General features: G+C 30.6%; 1 protein-coding gene and 1 long non-coding RNA gene across 2 annotated transcripts; both read right to left on the bottom strand.

Moving 5' to 3' along the window:
- Positions 1–107: 107 nt before the first annotated feature.
- LOC143226190 (histone-lysine N-methyltransferase PRDM9-like) lies at positions 108–11189 on the bottom strand. The gene is made up of 4 exons (XM_076456868.1): positions 7654–11189; positions 3072–3185; positions 1541–1590; positions 108–286 (listed from the first exon to the last, which is right to left on the bottom strand). Exons 1-4 carry the CDS (start codon positions 7718–7720, stop codon positions 116–118), a joined length of 402 nt encoding a protein of 133 aa, XP_076312983.1. The 5' UTR covers positions 7721–11189; the 3' UTR covers positions 108–115.
- Positions 11190–11490: 301 nt separating this feature from the next.
- LOC143222745 (uncharacterized) lies at positions 11491–18001 on the bottom strand. The gene is made up of 3 exons (XR_013012474.1): positions 17836–18001; positions 12379–12489; positions 11491–11595 (listed from the first exon to the last, which is right to left on the bottom strand). It is a non-coding gene; the product is annotated as an uncharacterized LOC143222745 (long non-coding RNA).
- Between the last annotated feature and the right edge of the window lie 3058 nt (positions 18002–21059).

The raw sequence follows: 21059 nt of genomic DNA, 5'->3' as shown, positions 1-21059 counted from the left end.
AAAAAAACGATATTAGTTTTAAACAAAATTTTCACACAAAGGAAGGAAAATTACAAAGCCTATAATGAAAACAACATCTTAAGTTTATTTTCTGTAAATAAAAATACTGTTTCTGTCATTCAGAGACAAAGAAATCAAACCATACCAGAATCGATGTTGTCTGTATCATAAACTTTATCTTCCAGTTTTCGAATGTTGTTTTCAATTTTTTTAACGTAGTTCTTGCAACATCCAAGTCCTTTATCACTATTTCATTTACATCTACCTTGTCTGACGAGGTGCCTGTCTATACAGTTCATATATGGTATAGAATTATCAAACATATCTGAATATATTAAATGAAAAAGACAGCATAATATCTTTTTTAATCCTATACATACAAATTAAAATGTATACTTACGTCCGGGTACTTATATACAATAAGAAACGAATATTATCATATACACGTAGAGAACAAGAAGTATTACATATATTGATCATAAATAATGAAACGTAAACTATTTTTTATTTGGTCATATAGGGTCATAACAAACCTGTTATCGATGTGGTCTTACCTAAACCTAGAAAACATGTAACAAAATTTTTACTTTTTCTTGTTCCTGGGCAGGAAGTGTTACTTCCCAATTGCTTATGCTTAAGGCAAATAGAAAAATATATTTTTCTCTTGAAACTTTGCTTTTGTGATCTGGGTAATGAAATTTTCAAATTTACCCATTTTACAGAACATTCTAGGTCGATTCAGTGCTGAGTAACTGACAGAGAATTTTCTCGAACTTTCTAGAATGTTGTAGAACTTACGAAAATTTTCAAAAGCCTTGTGCAATTTTCTAGAACTTTCCATAGTAATATATATATATATATATATACAGGAACTCACAACTCACCATTTCAGTTTAGTTCTAGCTGCCTAAGTGAACATATAGACCTATCTGATTTTATCAGAGATGGCATCAAGAAGCTACAAGCATTCTCCAGATGCATTCTGCTACGTATGTGACCAATTTATCAAGACAATAGCTAAAAAAGTACTCTGTGACAACATCTGCTAAAATCTGTGAAGCCTACAAGGTATATTTCGGCATGCCTGTCGGGGATCAAGACAAACCCTGGGCACCTCATTTTACCTGTGAGCAGTGCAAAAAAAAACTCTAAGAGGGTAAGACGGACAATTTTTGCTTGCTTGAATACTAAGATTTTATATTATACAAATTTTAGACCCTTTAAAATTTAAATGGCTTTTTATTTTTAAATCTCCAATAGTACAATCTCGAAAAACTACTCACTTCTAAACATTTTTCTATAACTTTAGTTTAAATATATGTAAATCTTGATTCATATGTTGTTTCATTCAGGCCTTAGGTAAATGAAAATGTGCAAATGGGTTGATTTCTAAATTTCATTATCCAGGTCAGAAAAGCAAAGTTTGAAGAGAATAATGGCCATTTTCTGTATTTTTTACAACATAAGCAATTAAGAATTAACACAAACTATCCAGGAACAATATTTGTGACACATAGTGTTATGTATATGAAACAGTTACCTGCGTTGGCCCCAAGTCTTCTCTCTTCATGTTTGGATGTTTGAATGATGCTATGAGAAGTTAAGCATAAATAATTTCAATGTATATAAAATAATGAAATACAAATGATTTAAGCATTCCTAGGTTATATGCCTTAATTCTACTGTTACAATTATATATCTTATACAACACGTTATTACAGATAGTCTGTGTACACCATCTATTTGAAGTTATTTACAAACAAAATAATAAATAGAATTTTTTTTATGGCAAAACTACTTAGGTTATCCGCCGCCGTCGCAAGTTTTGGGTTACCAATAAACATCTTCCACACTCAATAACTGACTGTCACTTTTATTACGCACCTTATGTTTAAAGAGTGGAGAATGCTTTGCATTATCAAACGGACTCGAACCGAACTCACCACCTTTGAAACTGCACCCCAGTGACACAGTAGTATGTCTGCAGCCTCACTCTGCTAGAAATTGAGTTTCGAAACCCGTGGTGAGCAGAACACTGATAGCACATTGTGTAGTTTTGTGTTTACTTCCAAACAAAGAAACAGATCCAGTTCTACCACAAGAAGAACTTGCGCTTAAATTAATGAATAAGAAAAAAATAACATATAAACAACTCGATGGACAGTTATTTATAAAATAAAATTTCTGTGTACAGAAGGAGCTGGAATAGACATTTTACGATCCAACTGTCATGTGACGCAAAATCTAAACGGGAAAAGTCTCAAGGTTCAGATATAGACAAAAGTCTTAAGTGTGAGTTCCTGATCAGATGAAAGACAGTTAGCAGTACTCGCCGCCGACCTGAATGACGGTAATTACATTTTTATAGCATGTTATCGACTATGTCTTCGATGGAAATACTGCCCTGCCCTTAAACCCCGTAATATGTAGCATGCCATGTTAACAACTGTCTCACACTCAGCCCATATTTATAAACTTACTCATAGAATTCCACGTCATAAATTCATGTTATATATGCAAGTTCACCAGTCTCACTATGGGGAAAAATAACAAACGTAAGTCGTTAATTTCTATATCTGAAGAGAATACATTTAAAACAGGACTTATTAATTTTGCATTCACTGACATATTTACTTTGTTACTTTATAATATCGACGATAACGCTTTTAATGTATGACAATATAAAACTATCTGAAGAATAACTGTACCGTTTTGGGTTTGAAACGTCACAGCGAAACATAAGTAGACTTACAACTCTAGAAATCGGATTTAGATACCTGTGGTGGGCAGAGCACAGATAGCCCATTGTGTAGCTTTGTGCTTGCCTTCAAAACAAACTACAATTGTTTTGTTGCTAGTTCCTTGCACAGTGGATCAGTGGTAAGTTTATGGACTTGCAACTTTAAAGGCCAAAGTTCCATTCCCTAGGTCAAACTTGATGATTGTACTGAATGTTGTTATGATCATATTGTAATTTGCTATAACACAGACAAAATGAACTAAAATCATTTATACTGATATCTGAATGCCAAGCACAAGTAAAATCAGTTTTCATTACAAGAACTATTTACCCATTTTTGTAATTCTTTCCTTCTGTGGTGTCCACTCTTCATCGCTTTCTGTATCGTTATTAAATACCTTTCTCTTACGAGGAACCATGAAGTTGGGAGGTTTTGGAGTAAGACCTGTTCCAAATGAAGTAGAAATATAGATGGTTGGAATTGAATAACGCCCGTCCTCTTATAATGTATTTTACTTTATATCGAAGATTTCGCTATAATAGGCTAATGTCCGTTTGTCCAGAACACCTACCACAGCTGAAGTCTGATCTAGATGAAATGTCTCACAATTTCTGATCATACTGCAAGGAAGTTCCTAACAAAGTTTCATTACAATTTGGTCTCTTATAAAACTGGACTAAAGCTTTCACACATGATATGGTAAAGGTGGTGTTTTAACAACCGGATCACCTGACATGTTCATACTCACAATGTCAATAAATTATTTAGTCGGTAATAAAATATTCAAGGATTTACCTCTGTTGTATTCTTTGAGACTGTCATACCAAATAATTGGACCTTCTGAAGGAAATAGTATAAACAATTGCCTGTAGGGCAGCATTTCCGCTAGTATTCAACACATACAAATTTTGAAAAAAACAACAAAATCCTTTAGTAGCAAATAAATTAGATACGACAACAACTGTAAATAACCTTTTTTTTCCTACTTATTTTGAATTTAAGAATGTGATAACACTTAATCAATAACATTTTTTTCTACTTATTTTGAACTTAAGAATGTGATAACACTTAATCGATAAGTTATTTTATGTTGTCACTTTCGTCATAGAGTTTATAAATATGAACGTATTTTAGGTTCAACCAACTATGTTTTACATTCAAAACATTGAAAATACACAAACACAAACATTTTCAGTGATACTTTTGAAAATTACTTATATAAGTTACAGATATCTGGCTAACCCTAGCGACAATTATTCGTTTTTGAAAAATGTTACAACGCAAAAAAAAAACTTTTTGTTGTATATATGATCAAATATGTTTAGCTACATGAGAGCAGAAATAAAACTTAAAATAAGAAGTTTTGTAAGATGAGACAGAACAAAACCTTTAAACATTTTCAATTCGTAAAGAAGTTACTGTGTTATTTAACAATAATAATAAGTTATAAGCGAAAAGTGTAATAGTTTCGTCAAGCAATACTAGATATTTTTAGTGAAAATAAACTCTGAGACCTTTGGCTAACAAAGTTATATCAAGAGTATTAGCTGTCAACGTTCACTTAATGTTTCCACTACAAGTATGATACCGTTATGATACGTAGGAAAACTAAATCAGAGATAGATACTTTATTAAATTCGTAAAGAACGCATAATACTGCTATACTACAACAATTAATAACAGATATGTATTTAAATGATAAAACTCGTTAGTGAAAAAGAGACGATCTCTTTGTTTACCTTTACTAGTAAGAGAGAATATCATATTATCATGGAATGGCTAATATTAATCCTCCAAAATTAATCCAAACAAGATAGTGGTGATGTTATTTGCATCATCCCTACATAAAAATACAGACAAGAGTTAACATATAGCAATATATGTAACTACTCAATCAACACTGAATTTATCCTACTTTTCTCCGTTAACAGTCTACTACACTACATCCCTGTGCAAATATCATCCTTACAATCTTGTCTATATTGTTTTTTAAAGGATTGATATTAGCCCTCCCAAAGTTTACTTACTTTTTTTTAAAAATTGTCTTTACTTGTCTAATAATTTTTAAAGCAGTGTTTTAATAGACATACGGATGTGGTATTAATAACGAATTTCGAAGTAGATTGAACTTCCAACTATTACTAGTTGATAATTCCGTTTCATCCTTAAGCTTCTTAAAGGAACAGTAAATTTCTGTAACAAAAGTAACTGCAAGGGATAACGTTAACATAATTTACATTACAATTATTATTTTAATTAAACACAACTTGTTATTAATAATACTTATAAAAGTGGATACCGCGTTTGAATCTCTGTTACTTAAGTGAAATTGGTTTACACTGTTGTTTTGGTTTCTAAGTTAAGATAATTAACAAAAAACAACACAGAATAAAGAACACGAAATTCAAACTTTTTGTTATGATATCTACAGATATTTACAGAACTGTGTCGCAGTCATTACATACACGTATTTATTTATAAGAGGAAACACCATATAGTGTTGTAACGTTCTAGTATGATTTAAAATATTAGGTTGAGGAATAATTCGTGAGCGATTTTAAATAATTTCATTCAAGCATTACATGCAAGACTATACAATACTTCAATGCATGAACACATTACACCCAAAACATTTATTATGATACTTTATTTCATGTAATACCTAGGTATATAGTATGCATTGTTTTAAACGAAATTGCAAGAAATTAAATGCGAAAAGCAGATGGTGTCGAAAATGCTCGATTTTGTCCACTTGACATTCCATTTAATGAGCTGAAAATGAAAGCAAAAATTAAAGACATGAAAATCAAACACACCATCTATTAGAGCAAAAATTTATCTACCAAATGACATGAAATATTTTGCGAAAGCGTTTCATTAATGAATATATTTTTTAACTTGAAAAAAACGCTCACGAATTATTCCTCAACCCAATACTATTTCGATGAACAATCCTGGCCATCCCAACGTGGGCAGCGCTACTGTTTGCGTGATTATTATAATTCTATAAAAGCCAATTGGCTTTCAGATATTTATATACATGCTAGTATTAAAATACATGAAAGTTTAAGTAAGATAAAAAAATAGACGTTATAGAAACCAAGCAGCCTAACTATTATTAGGTCTAAATTTACAAGGCTATCCTTCTTGGATCATTAAGTAAAGTAAAAAATTTAAAGAAAGAAACTTATGTTTCAAATATTGCAACACAGGTTTTATTTTTCAACTTACAGCTTTAAACAAATTAGTTTTAGTAATTATTTCCATACACATTTAGAATTATATATAAATTTAATTTACACTTGACTTTTTAATAAGTCAATATAATATTAATAATAATTTCAATTTTTTGTCCTAGGATTTTTAGGCTAATCTACATTTTTTCAAGAGTCGATATTCAAATTAAAAGCTTGGGTACAATTTAGGTTTTCTATTATCCTAAATATCAATAACTAAGTTTAGTCAATTATGGTTGAGCGCTTATGAAATGTTACAGCAATTAACGTAGTATTAAATAATAAGTTTGTTTAGGTTATAATAACAGATAAATAAGGCTTATGATCTTAATGGAAAGACCAATCTCAACCTAAGTTATATCTTTATTCTGTGGACAGGAAATCCAATGTATAAATCCACGTTGTAAAAAGTCCAAAAAATAACAATCTTTTCAGAAAAGATGCCTCTTGGCTTTTATTCAAATGTTAGGCCTATTGTGTTAACTCCTTTAATATTGCCACTCATAGTATCAATAAAAATTAAAACAATTTTATACTTACAGAAAATATTTTCCGGTGTTTGACCTCTGAAACACAGTTATTCACAGGGCCCTGGCTTATATTACCACTACTTCTAACGCACCAAAACTTAGCATACGACCTGGGACACCATAATGAAGTATCACATGGGATTACTCTTCGAATGTACCCCATGCCACTCAATGAAGTCATTCTCTGTCTTTATATCTGGCTTTCAGGCTTATAGTATTAGCTAATGCAAACCAATTTATCATTAAGTGTTGTTTTTTTCTAATTTTGCGCAAAGTTACACGAGGGATATCTACTCTAGCCGTCTCTAATTTACCAGTGTAAGATTAAAGGAAACACAGCTAGTCATCATCACCCACGCCAACTCTCGCTACTCTTTTACCAAACAAATAGTGGGATTGACCGTTACATTATAACACCTCCACGGCTGAAGAGTTAGCATGTCGGTGTAACGTGGATTTGAATCCGTGACCCTCAGTTTACGACTCGGATGCCCTAACCACCTGGCCATGTCGAGCTTCTAGTCATTAATTAAGGGAAAAAGGAAGTTAGATATTTAAATATAGTGTCTCCACCTACACGTTCCTGTTTACAGGAAGGAGTGCTTTCTTCTTTCAACATGGCATCTCTTGAAGCTTCTCTTTACGAGTAAATTATATTTTCTTTATTAATAAACAAGAGTTTATTAATCACTTTAAGTGATTCGCCCAAAAATTGGCTCCGGAAATCAAATCATTTACATAGTGTGAACCGCTTATTATGACAGTGTATTGCTAATAGTTAACGTTGCACTCATTAACAACTCGCAGTATTGTGACAACATAATAGCAGTAATATCTAGATAACTATTAGTGATAATATAATACTAATAACTAAAAAAAACTATTCAAACTGTGCGATGACTAAATAAATACTTTATCAACGATTAAAGAACGTACCGTAGGCCAAATGCTGAAGTACCGGTCTTTTTATCTCAAAATCTAAAACCTTTGTTTAGTAATATCTAACATACTTCAGCTTTCTTTAAGTATGATGACAGGTAAAAATACTATTACTAAAATAGAGGTTAGGCACTTTTTATCACTAACTTAGGCTTAAAGATAGCATTCACATTTACTTTAGTATTGGCGTGAAATTAGTGGTCTTACCTAATTTGCACATCATGTCATAGTTAACTTTGATGTTGGTATAACGCATTTTTTCATAAGAGCACATTTCTTCCCATTCCTTCTTTGTAAAATATTTTGGATACTTTCATCGATTTCTGTACTATCAAACATTGTGAAACTCTGAATAAGACTTAACCGCGCAATCTGTCGTCTGGACATAACTTTTTATTTTCGCCACAGGGTACGTTTAGCAATTTTGTGTAAAAGTAGAAATAAATAAGATGTTTAATATTTACATTATTTGCGGTTAAGTATATATTCTATCCTAGTTATGCAATTTAAATGAACTAATTTAGAAAATTTGCGAGATTTACTTTCATTAAGTTAGTAGAGCATTTGTTTTCTTCAGTTAACTCTCATTTCATTAAAGTTAGTCATTTAGCACAAGTAACTGATCGTTGTGATAGCCTTTTTAAATTGAAATATCGTTTTTGTATCTAACTAATAAAAAAGGCTTAATGGCAATAGCGTTATAACGGTCAATAATTAATTTCATTATTTTCAACATATGTTTGACTGTATACTGAGAAGGACTTTTACAAAAGTTTTTAAAAACTCAAAATTATAGCCAAACGAAAAAGAAATAAAAAAATGTTAGGCACTTGGTTGCATTTTATGAATATCAAAGAAATATGAATGGGAATTTTCTAGTTTAATTTCATATAGGATAATAATTTTAAACACGGGAAATACGCTTATGATATTACAATATATATTTAGTCTTTTGTGATGATGTTCTTGGATATTAATTGTTTATTTTACTGTTGCTGTAGTTTTCATAGCAAACCAACGTCACTTTACTGGCTTCCATGTTCTGTTGGTTAGAGCGCTCGATTTACAATTTGCGGCTTTGAATCTCATCACCATGTGGGCGTTATAAATTGATGTTCAATTTTACTATTCATTGGTAAATAGTAGTTTAAGAGTTGGCTGCGGGTTAAGGTGGCTAGTTGTTTTCCTTCTTGTCTATTACTTCTTCATTAGAGGCAGATAGCCCTCCAGTGGCTTTATGCGAATATCATAAACGAAGCTCTTTTGGTCACAATTTGCTGACCTGTGTTAATACTTCAATACCAATATTAGTGTCGAGTTTAAATGGTTCTAATTGATTACCTACTATATAAAGACGAATAGCTCTATTTATGTCACGCCAATATCTCCACCATAGCGGTGTAGATCTATACGAAATGACAGCGCCTTTCGCTGCAACAAGCAAGTTCGTCTTTTTAACATTGTTCCAGCCACAAATGCGCATATAAAACGGACGATGCGCTACTTTCGGCATATAATTAGGTTTGAGTGTAGGTTAATAGAGATCCTGATCAGTAATAAAATCGAATCAGGTATACGCATGCACCACATTTGGTATTGGTGGCACACAAAATCGTAATCGTTGACTGAAATTCCCCATTACATTTGCTAGATTGGATCTTTACCCAAGGTTATTGCTGTTACTTTATACCAAGGAGCAACTCTGGTACTAAATAAAATCATATTCTTTACTTTTGTTGGCTATAAAATGTAGTGTCTGATTGGTTATTGTTTTTTCTACCATTTGAAGAAAGTAAAATCTTAACATCAATGGTTAATTCACGTCTTAGTTATGACACATCAGCTGTTTACTCTATAGGTAAAATCAAAGGTAGTTAATTTCACATAATTGTGTGTGCTGTATAAGTTATCAGTTCAATAAACTAATTAAGTTGGCTCCTAGGTTTGAATATTGGAGAAATAATTTTAAGGCTTGCAATTTTTTTATCCAAACTTTTTACAAGTTGGACCAGTTTGTGTCTATCAAAAGATTAAACACTACCAAGTTCCTGTGAGAAATGTTACTGTAACATTTGGTAAAATGAGAAATATTACAAACTGATATAGAATGATATACAAGAATTTTCTCCTTTGCTAGAGAGAGAAAAAGAATGCCCAAAGAAAATTTGAATGAAGATAAATGTTAGAAGTTAAATAAAATATATTAGACTAAACTAAAAAAAAATAAAAAATTATACTATTTTTACAAACCAACCAACAAATAAAATCAACATACAAAATTCTAATTTACTATTCTATATTTATATTTATTGTATTAGCAGAATATGAAACATTATAAAAACTAATTCCACAAGTTTGTTGCTCAGTTAGTTAAATTGATACATTCATGTGTTAGACATGAAGTACAGGCATCACTCTGTGTGTAAAGATGAAATGTCTTGAATTATGAAAACCTGAGAGAAGATCACTGGATTTCTGAAAAGCAATACTTGGTTAAACACAACAATGAACCAAAAAATCTGATATTAAAAAAATTACAAACATGTCAGCTATGAATACTTTTATACCTAAACAGATTATAATTTGGCAGGATTGTGGAAAAAAAAAAGATAAAATTATTTTGGTTGCAAATTCCTTCTGTCTTTACTATATTCAACAGCATTACAAGACAATGAACAAGTTAGGATTATATAATGTTTTCTCCAAGAATCTGGTTGTTTTGAAAGCTACTTTAAAAATCAATTACATAATATTAAGTGTTCAAGGCTTTAACATGTTAACAGAAATAATATTACAGTTTAATGTTAGATTTCAATAAAAAATAATACAGAATAAACTGACAAGTCTAGATGTTTTAGTTTATGTGACACTTCAGGTAGTAAAAATTGTTAATGTAATTATATTAATTTAAGAATTATTGTTTGATGTGTTGTTTGACTTCCTGCTACATATTACATATCAACATTATTTTAAAGTAATGGTGTTATCTTGGAATGTCATACCCATGTGTTACCCTATAGGACATTTTTTGAACCATCTGGAAGAGTTAATTTGAAAAATGAAACCTCAACCTTTTAATTATATATGTATATTACAACAACCAGCCAGCAGAACTGTGAAAAAACAATCTAAAATAATGTATACAGTTACAAAATCATGTATTATTTAAGTTATTAAAAAGAAGATGGATTATGAGTAATATAATTCTCGATAAAATCATATTGTTACAAGATCATGTATTTTTAGAATTATTAAAAAAAATAAGATGGGAGAGGAGTGACATAATTCTTGATACAAATCAAAGTTAGTTGATGACAGATTTATATTTGTATGTCTTCAGCAGAAACTATTATGACCACAATCAGCTATAAATGGTGTGTTGTAATGGGATTTCGGAATATTGTGGGTTCTAGCACTCAGATCCTAATAACTTACTGAATCTATAGTTTTCTTTCCAGTTTTACACCTGTTGTTTCAATTATGTCTGACAGAGGGAATATGCCCAATGAATTTTGTTACTAAGTCATCAGATATCTACACTTTAGAATTATACTGTTCATACTTCATAAATGTTCTCTTACAGTTTTGCTGACACATACATCCACAACAATGTTTGTAATTTCACAAAATTATCTCCTCAGGGCTATAGAGGGCTGGGCAATCCTTTTAATGCAGTTGTAAAGTATTATATATAACATATTATGTATGTCTTAGTTTGGCACACAAGATAAACTATGTGAAATTATTTTAATTTGTTCTTCATTGTCGTGTGAAGTTGGAGTCAGATACTGTCAGTGTATGGTATTCAGTGAGTAATAAATATGAAGTTACAGTTATCAGATTGTGGTTGTTAATACTGAAGCATGTTATATAAAATTACAGTTGTCATATGTAGGTCATTAACAGTGAAGTCATAGGAAATTAGTTATCAAATGGTGATGGTTAACACTAAAGCATGTTATATACAGTTGGCAGATGTAGGTGGTTAACAGTGAAGTCATAGAAAATTAGTTATCAGCAGGTGGTGGTTAACACCATATGAACCTACATGTTTTCAAGTTCTTCCACTTGTAGTTTCCAAGAATTTTCAGTTTGTTGTAGTTCTTTCTCTCGCTGCTGTCTCCATTGAAGGTTATCAAAAAATGGTGCCTACAAAGATTTATTATAGGTAGAGAGACAAAATCTTTGTCTAGTCATTTAATATACTTCTGTCAAGATAAACAGAAAACACTGATTTATTAGCACAATGTACTTACCACCTTTCTCTTTCATAAGGCAAAGTTTACTAAATATTTTCTAAATATAATATTTAGTGACTCAACTGTATTGGATTACACACGCTATTACATACTAATTATTTTGTTCCTTTAATTAGAGTTATTTAATTAAAATTCATTAAATTGAACAATTCAACAATTTGACAAAACTTACAAATATATAAGCATGTATTTTAACCCCTTATACAAGACACAGTAACATGCTAAAAACATCGTACACTTTTCCTGTGTAGTGATGTTTAAGAAAGTATTTTAACTAATGGAGAAACTTAACATGATGCATAAAATGGAAGACCACTTGAATAATTTAAAATAAATACTTCATAACCAAAAAACAAGAAACTGTTGGATATTTGCATTTTCTTTCTTATATCTATTTCCACACACAAAACTTACAACTAATTTACTAAGGTTAAAGTGATTTCTCTAAGTACCTACGTAGGCAACATGCTAATAATATCAGTAATATTTCCCTAGTAACATCATACATTATCTTTAAGATATAAACATAAGGACGTTCACAAACATTTCATTTGTATGTGCCATACAATACTATAAATAATTTAAAAAATGTAAAGACAAACAGAATTAAATATTTAAAAATACATGGAAAGTATATCAAATCATTCTTGGACAATCCACTTAATTAATATACCAAAGAAGGTTCTGATCCATGTTCTTCATTCTTTTTTTGTGGTCCACTTTTCACATCTTCCTTCTCTTTGTCTTTCTCTCCTCTTAATCTGTGGACTACTGAGTCAGATATCTGTGAATGGAAACAAACTGAGTACCTTAAAATATCAGACATCTATGACATATCAAATAAAAATGATGCATGTTTCCTGATGGCAAAATTTTCCAAACACAGTGAATTTCAACTTCCAAAAACATTGAATGTGTAAATTATAATCAATGTGATTTAATGTAACTGTCTGATTCTGATGATAACATGGAATGTCTACGTTATAAACAACATTATTCAATGTAAATGTCTGATCCTGTTGATAACATGGAATGTGTAGGTTATAAACGTCACTTAATGTAACTGTCTGGTCCTTTTGAGTACATGAAATGTATAGGTTATTAACAATGTGATTTTGTGTAATTGTCTACTTCTTTTGAATACATGGAATGTGGAAGTTATAAACAATGTGATTTAACCCTTTTGCAATGGGCTCAGTATAAAATATACAAATTTGTCTACACATTTACACACATTAAGCATTTGCACTATAACTTTTAATAAGGTCCGTGAATTTTCACAAAATTTGGTAGACTTTTAGTAAAGATTACAAGGTTTTTGTCCACAAAAAATCAGATTGTTTAATGAAATATTTTTACTAAAGATTTGTTTGTGAAAATAGTCTGTTTCATTACTAGTCTGAGTGTAAAGTGATTTCATGTTATGATTAAAAAAACTATTTTTTGTCTCAAAAATCTCAAATATTTGTGTAATATCTAAAACCTAAATACATTTCAAACATTTGTTTTCCAGTAAGACTTTATATGTTATCTTATATACTCTTACTATGTAGTGTCTGTCACTTAACCAACCTTGTAATCATTATAAAAATATTAGGAAATAAATATAAATTATATTTTTTCATTACTACATATTATAACACAAAAATAGAAATGTTTAATCTGAGTATATTACATCTCATAATGTTGTATTTTAATTAGTTGTTAATATGCTGACCTCTGGTGATATCTAGTTGACACTGCATAACTTGCATTTGACATGCACTCATGATACATATCACGTAATATACAACCAACCTTTAGTCTTCCCTGTCATGGCTGTGCTTCAGTGTATTGGTATTTGGTAGAGGAAAACACACACACACTATTACTATTTACAAATGCATTATTAAACAAATTTGTCTTAAGATATAGAACAATAAATCTAGGAGTAAATAATTACCTCTTCTCACTACAATCTTTGAACTTGATTGCTGCTGGACATAAGTTGCTAAACCTTTTAAAATGTCACATGTGGAGGATATCAAACGTACTTTTTTTTTTTTTTTAGGTTTTATATATACAGTTGGATAACCAAATAATCGTAAATAACTATACTGATACCATAAAATTCCACCATAATTTATTAAGCTTAGTAACTAGAATTTATTTAGATTTTAAAAAATACGAAACTTCAAGCAGACTACAAACATAACTTACCTTCATAAAATCTTGGTTTGAAAGAGCATTTTAGCCTTTTCACAAATTAAAATGGCTGCAAAAACTGCAAAGTGCATTTTAAGCTATTAATTGGTTAATCATGTCACATATTGTAGTAAGAATATATATATATATATATATATATATGAGGGACTATTTTAAAAAGTTGAAAGAGTCAAATGTAACCACCATATCTCAGTCAAATAAAAAGATACAAGGTTCTTGTTTTATATTTTAGCTTGTTAATATTTGTAATTTCAGTTCCTAATTTGTACAAAATTATAGACTTAGTATTTTGACATCACAAACATCTAATTTTAAACAGTACTGCATTCAACATATCACATGACTCACTAAAATATATATTTAGACATGTTTTTTAATACTTTTAAATTAAGAAATTAACTCATATATAACATTAAAGTTTGTATTATATTCTACAATTTGATATAAAACTTGACATAAATTTATAATATTGTAGTTCAATACAATTTGGAATGCAAGACAACAAACATAATGGCATGGACTTTGAACTGTTGTGAAAGGGTTAATGTAGCTGTCTGTTCCTGTTGCATACATGGATTGTATAGGTTATAGACAATGTGATTTAATGTAACTGTCTGTTCCTATTCCACACATGGATTGTATAGATTATAAACAATGCAATTTAATGTAGCTATTATGAACATGGAATGTGTACATTATGGTGGGAAAGATGAGGGACTGCAACTACTTCAAAGCTGATGTAATAACTTTTAGTACTGTATATTACAAATATTCCCTACAAGTATAATACACTGTCTTTACAATTGTTGATATGTATGTGTGAATTTTAAAGATTTACTTTTATTTGGTGAAAATGAAGACATAAAAGAGTCTTTAGAATTTAGATAAACAATAAACAAACATTCAGGGGAAAAGTCTAAGTCTTGAAATTTCTCTGTTTTTTTATTTATTATTATTATACTTTTATAAACAATGTCACATTATTTTGCTTTGTTAGCTTAATGTATCCAATAATAACTACTAAACTGGCCAAACTTTATAAGATATTATTGGGATTATGGCCAAAAATCCACAAATGGTTAGAATACCTAAATAATTAAGGCATGTATTCTAATCTTGATAAGTAAAGATGTAATAAATGCATAGTTTACTAACTATACCAGCTTCAAATTTACTTTTGCTCCAAGTAGGTATCTTGCTCTGAACACAATTAAATATTAATTTGGTATAGATTGCCTTCAAATGATTGAAATCCATAGATTTTTAATAGCCTTTAAGGAAAGGTTTTATAAATATTTGAATGATAGCGGTTGACTTTGAATTTTGATTCAGTGAATGAAGCAGCAGTTTACATGAGGACTGAGAGTTCTCTTGTTGTTCTGTTTGATCCACCTAGTTTTTATTTTCAGAGCACATTTATTCTGAATTAAAAGGAATTTATTATAAAAACTCCCCATGTCTGTTGTACATCACTTAACTCAATATATAGATTCACTAAATATCCACCTTATCTGACAACTTCTAAAGTCACTTTATGGTAATTAAGAACCAACACTGTTTTTTGTTAACATGTAACAAACAATTAAACCTCATTATGCAATGATCATTCTTTGTCAAATGTTTCAACCCTTAGAACCATACACACACTCATTAATGGCCAGCAATATATCTAAAATGGCATCCTCTGATTTGCTGTCTTATCATTTGATATAAAAACCCATCTTTAATAACTTCATTTCTCTCCCTCACTATGTGACTTTTAAAATATTTTAATTAATTTACCTAAACTTAATATCTTCCATATTATTATATCAGTATCAATGTAAGTAAGAACAAATAATCCTCATCACTCTGATCAAAAGGCCTATAGCAACTGCCAATTAAAAACATTCTTACTTTAGTTGAAATAATGTATCTAGATTCAACCTTTCAAATAAAATTTTACATTTTTAATCTGTCAAAAGCTATAATCCAGCTTTTATATGAAATATTTCTCCCTTTCTTAAAAGAGCTGTCAGTATTAAATAATTTCATAATCTGAAATTTCAAAACAATTCAAACTCTCCAAATATGGCTACATTTATATAATTCATAATCTGAAATTTCAAAACAATTCAAACTCTCCAAATATGGCTACATTTATATAATTCCCATTTTATCACATTCTTCTATTTCAAACTAATCGTGAACTCATTTTCAGTTCTATGTATAACAAATAAACATACTGATCATTTTACTATTTTTATCTTTTAACCTAACTGATGTATCTTTAAAACTTTTAAACTTCTTACACTCTTAAATCAAATTTCTCTAGATTCACCACAGTGCAAACTTAATAAATATTATCATAAAAGGTTCCCAAAACAATTTATTGCCAAATATGTTAAGTGGCACCCATCTTCTGAATAATTCACTGTTACCATGAAACATATCCTATAATTTCAGCCAGTAGACCTGGTGCCCAAAGCACATCACTAGTAATCTCTCATTTAAGACACAGATCCTATAAAGTAGGTCATTACAACATCTAGGCTTATAAGGTATACACAAATGTTTGTTTATATATTTAAACTAGATATTATAAATCTGTTTGCTACTTTATTTGTTGTGAAACTATATCATACATATATATGAATATAAAAGAAACACTTTATATGTATTATTATTGCAGGTGAAATTCGAAAATGACACCAGATTAAATTATTTTAATTTCTCACACACTTGGGCTAAACCTTTGATAGTTTTTTATACTACTGAGCACCTATTTGCATTTATAGTTTTTAACATCCTTCACTACTAAAACACACTATAACTCAGAATATTCCTTGATTCAAGAAATTAGCACTAAACACATTCTATAATATCCTGTAATTTAGCACCTGGTAAGTAAATTTTGTTCTGTTAACATCAACATAGAATATTGATCTATTTTGTTAAAAACAGGGTATATTTTAAAAAAGACTACATGTTATGACAACCAATATGAGTTACAATCATACAGTCTTCTATCATTACAAGTTACATAAACTGACATTAAACTATCTCAACTTATATAAAGGATCTATGACTTAAGTTAAAAAACATTTAACTTCTGTTCCTCCTGCATTCGTCATTACACATAAATTGTGACAAAATAACTACATGATTTCACTTTTCACTATAAGCAACCAATAGTTTACATTTATTAGACTGATACATGAATGTTAAGTGAACCTGTCTCCATACCCTTAATTTGTACTTGAACTATCATTATGGATTCTCAATTTTTTGCTAACCTTGCATCATTGCCTTTCTCTTAAGGAAAATAACTTTCACATTAACTACCCATATTTCACGTCCTTTACTTCTGTCCCCCAGTGGCTCAGCGGTATGTCTGCGGACTTACAACGCTATAAACCAGGTTTCGATATCCATTATGGGCAGAGCACAGATAGCTCATTGTGTAGCTTTGTGCTTAATTAAAAAAAAAAAAAGCTTTACTTCTAATCGTAATCTGCGTCCCTCCAATTTCTTCTTATTTATACTTTGCAAGTAGCTACACAGTTTATTATTTCAAACGTAGAATTTCAATCAGTTTTACTTCTCACGTTCTAGTACCGATATTCAATATTACTTTATTACAGTATTGGACTTACAAAGAGACTACGAGAGAAAAGCCAAGACAATAAAATTAGTTGAAATAGGTTAGGCCTCTGTCCCATTCAATTCCACTGCTGCTTACAACGTTAAAACTACACAAACTAATATTAGTATACTAATAATAGTACCAATTACTAATAGTACTAGCCCAGTATTTGGACTACAGTATATATGACACTGGAATACTGATTATACAGCGATAGTGATAATTAATTAGCATGAACATGCCTCTGAGATAAGTTCAGATACAACACAAACTGATTGAATAATAATATTTATTGTATACCTTTATCACACCACTAGCATCATCGTTTACAACTGTTACTCTACGAGTACTAGAAGCACCACCCATCTCAATTACTTCTATCACTCTATAACAATTTCTTGGTGTATTAATATGAACGAACCAACGAATTTGTATGACCCTTAGAAGTAAAGAAGCCACAGCGCCCTCTACTAAAAGTTTAAAATATTTTGTTTATGTAACTAAAAAGAAAAAAAAAAAGCCCACTTCTTTATGTTAGCTACAAAGCGACGAAAGAGTCTGAAATCACTTTGTAGAGATCTGTAACTGAATATTACATTCTCTCTCATGGTCCTGAACCACTTATATGTATACAGAGTGTGTATTGCACAGCTACAATCTATGCACGCTATGTATCATTTGTATATTGTAGATAATTATTATATATATTGTACCAGACTAAAGTAGACTCGCCTGTGTTAACTAACATGTTATCTGATTCGAACAACAGCGATGGCTATTAATTACGTGATATATATAACGTGTTTTTTAATTGTTTGTAATATTTTTGTATTTACTATTTAGATGTTCAATTTCATTTAATATTAATTTATTTTTGTGTTAAAAATTTAGTTTGGAAATAATTTTAAATGTTTTATTATATTTCTAAGCTGAACAATCCCAGCAGAAATATTTCACTGTTGACACATTTCATATAATAGTACGATATATTCATATGGACCAGTTACTTTACATTTCATAACATATTTAGTTAAGGAAATTTCAGACGTATATGTTATAAATCACGACTGATTTTCCTCAGTAGCACAGCGGTATGTCTGTGGACTTGTATTGCAAGAAATCGGGTTTTGATAACCGTGGTGAACAGAGCACAGATAACTCATTTTGTAGCTTTGTGCTCAATTCCAAATAACAACAATGATTGATTTATATATGTTATGATATTGTACATTTATTGTAATATATAATAGTATTGTATAATTTTGAATAATATATCTATAATAATAAAAGGCCATGTCTGTGGGTTTGTGTGCGACTGCCAAAACTCCAAGATAAAAGAACCTAGAAACCTGAAATTTTGCACACATATTAAATGTAAGCAAGGAAAACCCACAAAGAAAAGAAGTGGTTTCTTATATTACAAACAGAAAACACATAGACTATAGACACTCACGTGCGCATCCTATACGTTTATTTTAATACCTACATGTGTTTCACTTTGATGTTTGTTTTTGAATTTCACGCAAAGCAACACGAGGATTACCTGCGTTAGCCGTCCCTAATTTTGCAGTGTAAGGTTAGAGGGAAGGCAACTAGTCATCACCACCCACTGTCAACCCTTGGGCTACTCTTTTATCAACGAATAGTGGGATTGACCGTCACATTATAACGCCCCCACGGCTGAAAGGGCGAGCACGTTTGGTGCAACGGGGACTCGAACCCTTGACCCTCAGATTACGAGTCGAATGCCTTAACCCACCTGGCCATGCCGGGCTTCAGTTTGATGCATGTGACATATATTGTTAGGTGTGTATTACGCAAGTCTCGCCTGTTCTCTAAATTTCTAAAGGTCTCGAGTAAGAATCAACAATATCTGTTTTACGAAAATGCTAGCCTGTTTCCGAACACTGTTGAACGTTCAAGAATCTTGCATGAGTATATAAAACAGACGTGCAGAGATATAGTTATTATTATTTTGTCAACTACAGCTAGTGTACTATAAGCCTCGAAAATTTTTATTGTGATTAACTCTTGATGACGAGAAACCCACTTGAAATAAAAATGTATCTCAGAACAGATGGTATTAACATTTTTACTATTAAAGCAGAGAACAATGTAAAAGTATTAATACCCATACCAGCCGTTCTGAGATACAACTGAGATTAACGTTTATTAATCGGAAAACTACAGGATATGACCAGGAACGTTTATAGATTTCCAACGTTACAAACCGTTTACCTTAAGAGAGTTAACTTCGGACGCTAGTGTTTCTACGAGGACATTAAATGTATTCATCAATAAAGAGTCAGCTTCTGAGCAGTGCGAGGCCAATCAAGAAAAAGCAACTAGCTAACCTAGGCGAAGCGTAACGATATAAACTCAGAATTAATTTGCTCGTTGCGGACCTAGACCATGGATAAGATATTCAATTCTAGACCAAAAAGAAGGCTCGGTATAGATTGCAAAAGATTTGTATATAAATCAATAATTGCATATTATAAATTATATTGTTGTTTGTATATTTAAATATATATGTTAAGAAAAAAAAATAGTGTATATCAGTCTACCATAAACTTGATACATATCAACAATAATGTTCTAAATTCAAATTTTCGACTATATGAAATCGTAATGCATAATGTATGTAACATAATAAATCAGACACTTGTCCAAGATAAATTATAATACGTAGCATAGCGTTTATCTCTTATGGGATGTTAAAAGTATTTTAACTATTATGGACTGTTACAGTGGTTTTTAACGTATAACCCATAAAAAATGTTGGAACATGTACTATCACTCCCACCCAATAGTATACCTTAACACGACATTTCATAGCTAACTGACATAAATGAATGATACAAAATTAAGCTTGACCAACAAATAGGATGTTATACTGTCTTGACCATTTTCACTCTTTTTTTTTGGTACAGTGTGTTCCAACAATGGTTTTATATCATTGTTTAGTAATAAAAGTATAACCTAATATTGTTGTTTAACGTCTATATGTTATAAGTAGAAAACGAAATGTATACATTCTAAAATTGTAAATATATTTGTTTTCTAATTTAGAAACTCCATTAATTAAACAGGTTTGTTGGTTATTAGTTACGTTTAAGATGTGATGACTATTCACAAGGAAGGTTATTTTTATAAACAGGCGTCACTCCATAGAGGAGAAACAAAAGTATGTAGGTTATACTTTTATGATAAAATGGGTTCATAATATACACACTTAGAATAAATCATCCTAGAAACCCTAAGGAAGCCAGGTACTTTCGCTAGTTATATATAATTATGTTTACACAGAAGTTTGCAAACAAAAATCAGCTAGACTGAAGAAATGAGATAAACGGGTAAAGTAAACGGTCAGTTGAAGTAACAGAGAAATTAGTTCATTGTTATAGTAAAACTGGCAAAAAATAGGCAGAACAACCAGCTGTTAGAGCCTCCACTGATGCTAGAGCTGGTAGGGTTAGGCAGGTTACAATAATTGTATTCTTGACTAATTTGGCCCTTGGGTT

This window comes from Tachypleus tridentatus, chromosome 1, assembly GCF_004210375.1.
Source record: "Tachypleus tridentatus isolate NWPU-2018 chromosome 1, ASM421037v1, whole genome shotgun sequence".
NCBI classification, from domain to species: Eukaryota; Metazoa; Arthropoda; class Merostomata; order Xiphosura; family Limulidae; genus Tachypleus; species Tachypleus tridentatus.
The sequence above is the reverse complement of the archived record's forward strand: the minus strand, read 5'-3'. Positions and strand labels throughout refer to the sequence as shown.

Excerpts from the sequence above, each read along its gene's own strand:
- LOC143226190 (XM_076456868.1), bottom strand. The coding sequence starts at position 7,720 with ATGTGCTCTTATGAAAAAATGCGTTATACCAACATCAAAGTTAACTAT. Across the intron at positions 1,591-3,071 it reads GGAAAGAATTACAAAAATGG|CATCATTCAAACATCCAAAC; the intron begins GTAAATAGTTCT and ends AACTTCTCATAG. Across the intron at positions 287-1,540 it reads AAGACTTGGGGCCAACGCAG|ACAGGCACCTCGTCAGACAA; the intron begins GTAACTGTTTCA and ends TGAACTGTATAG.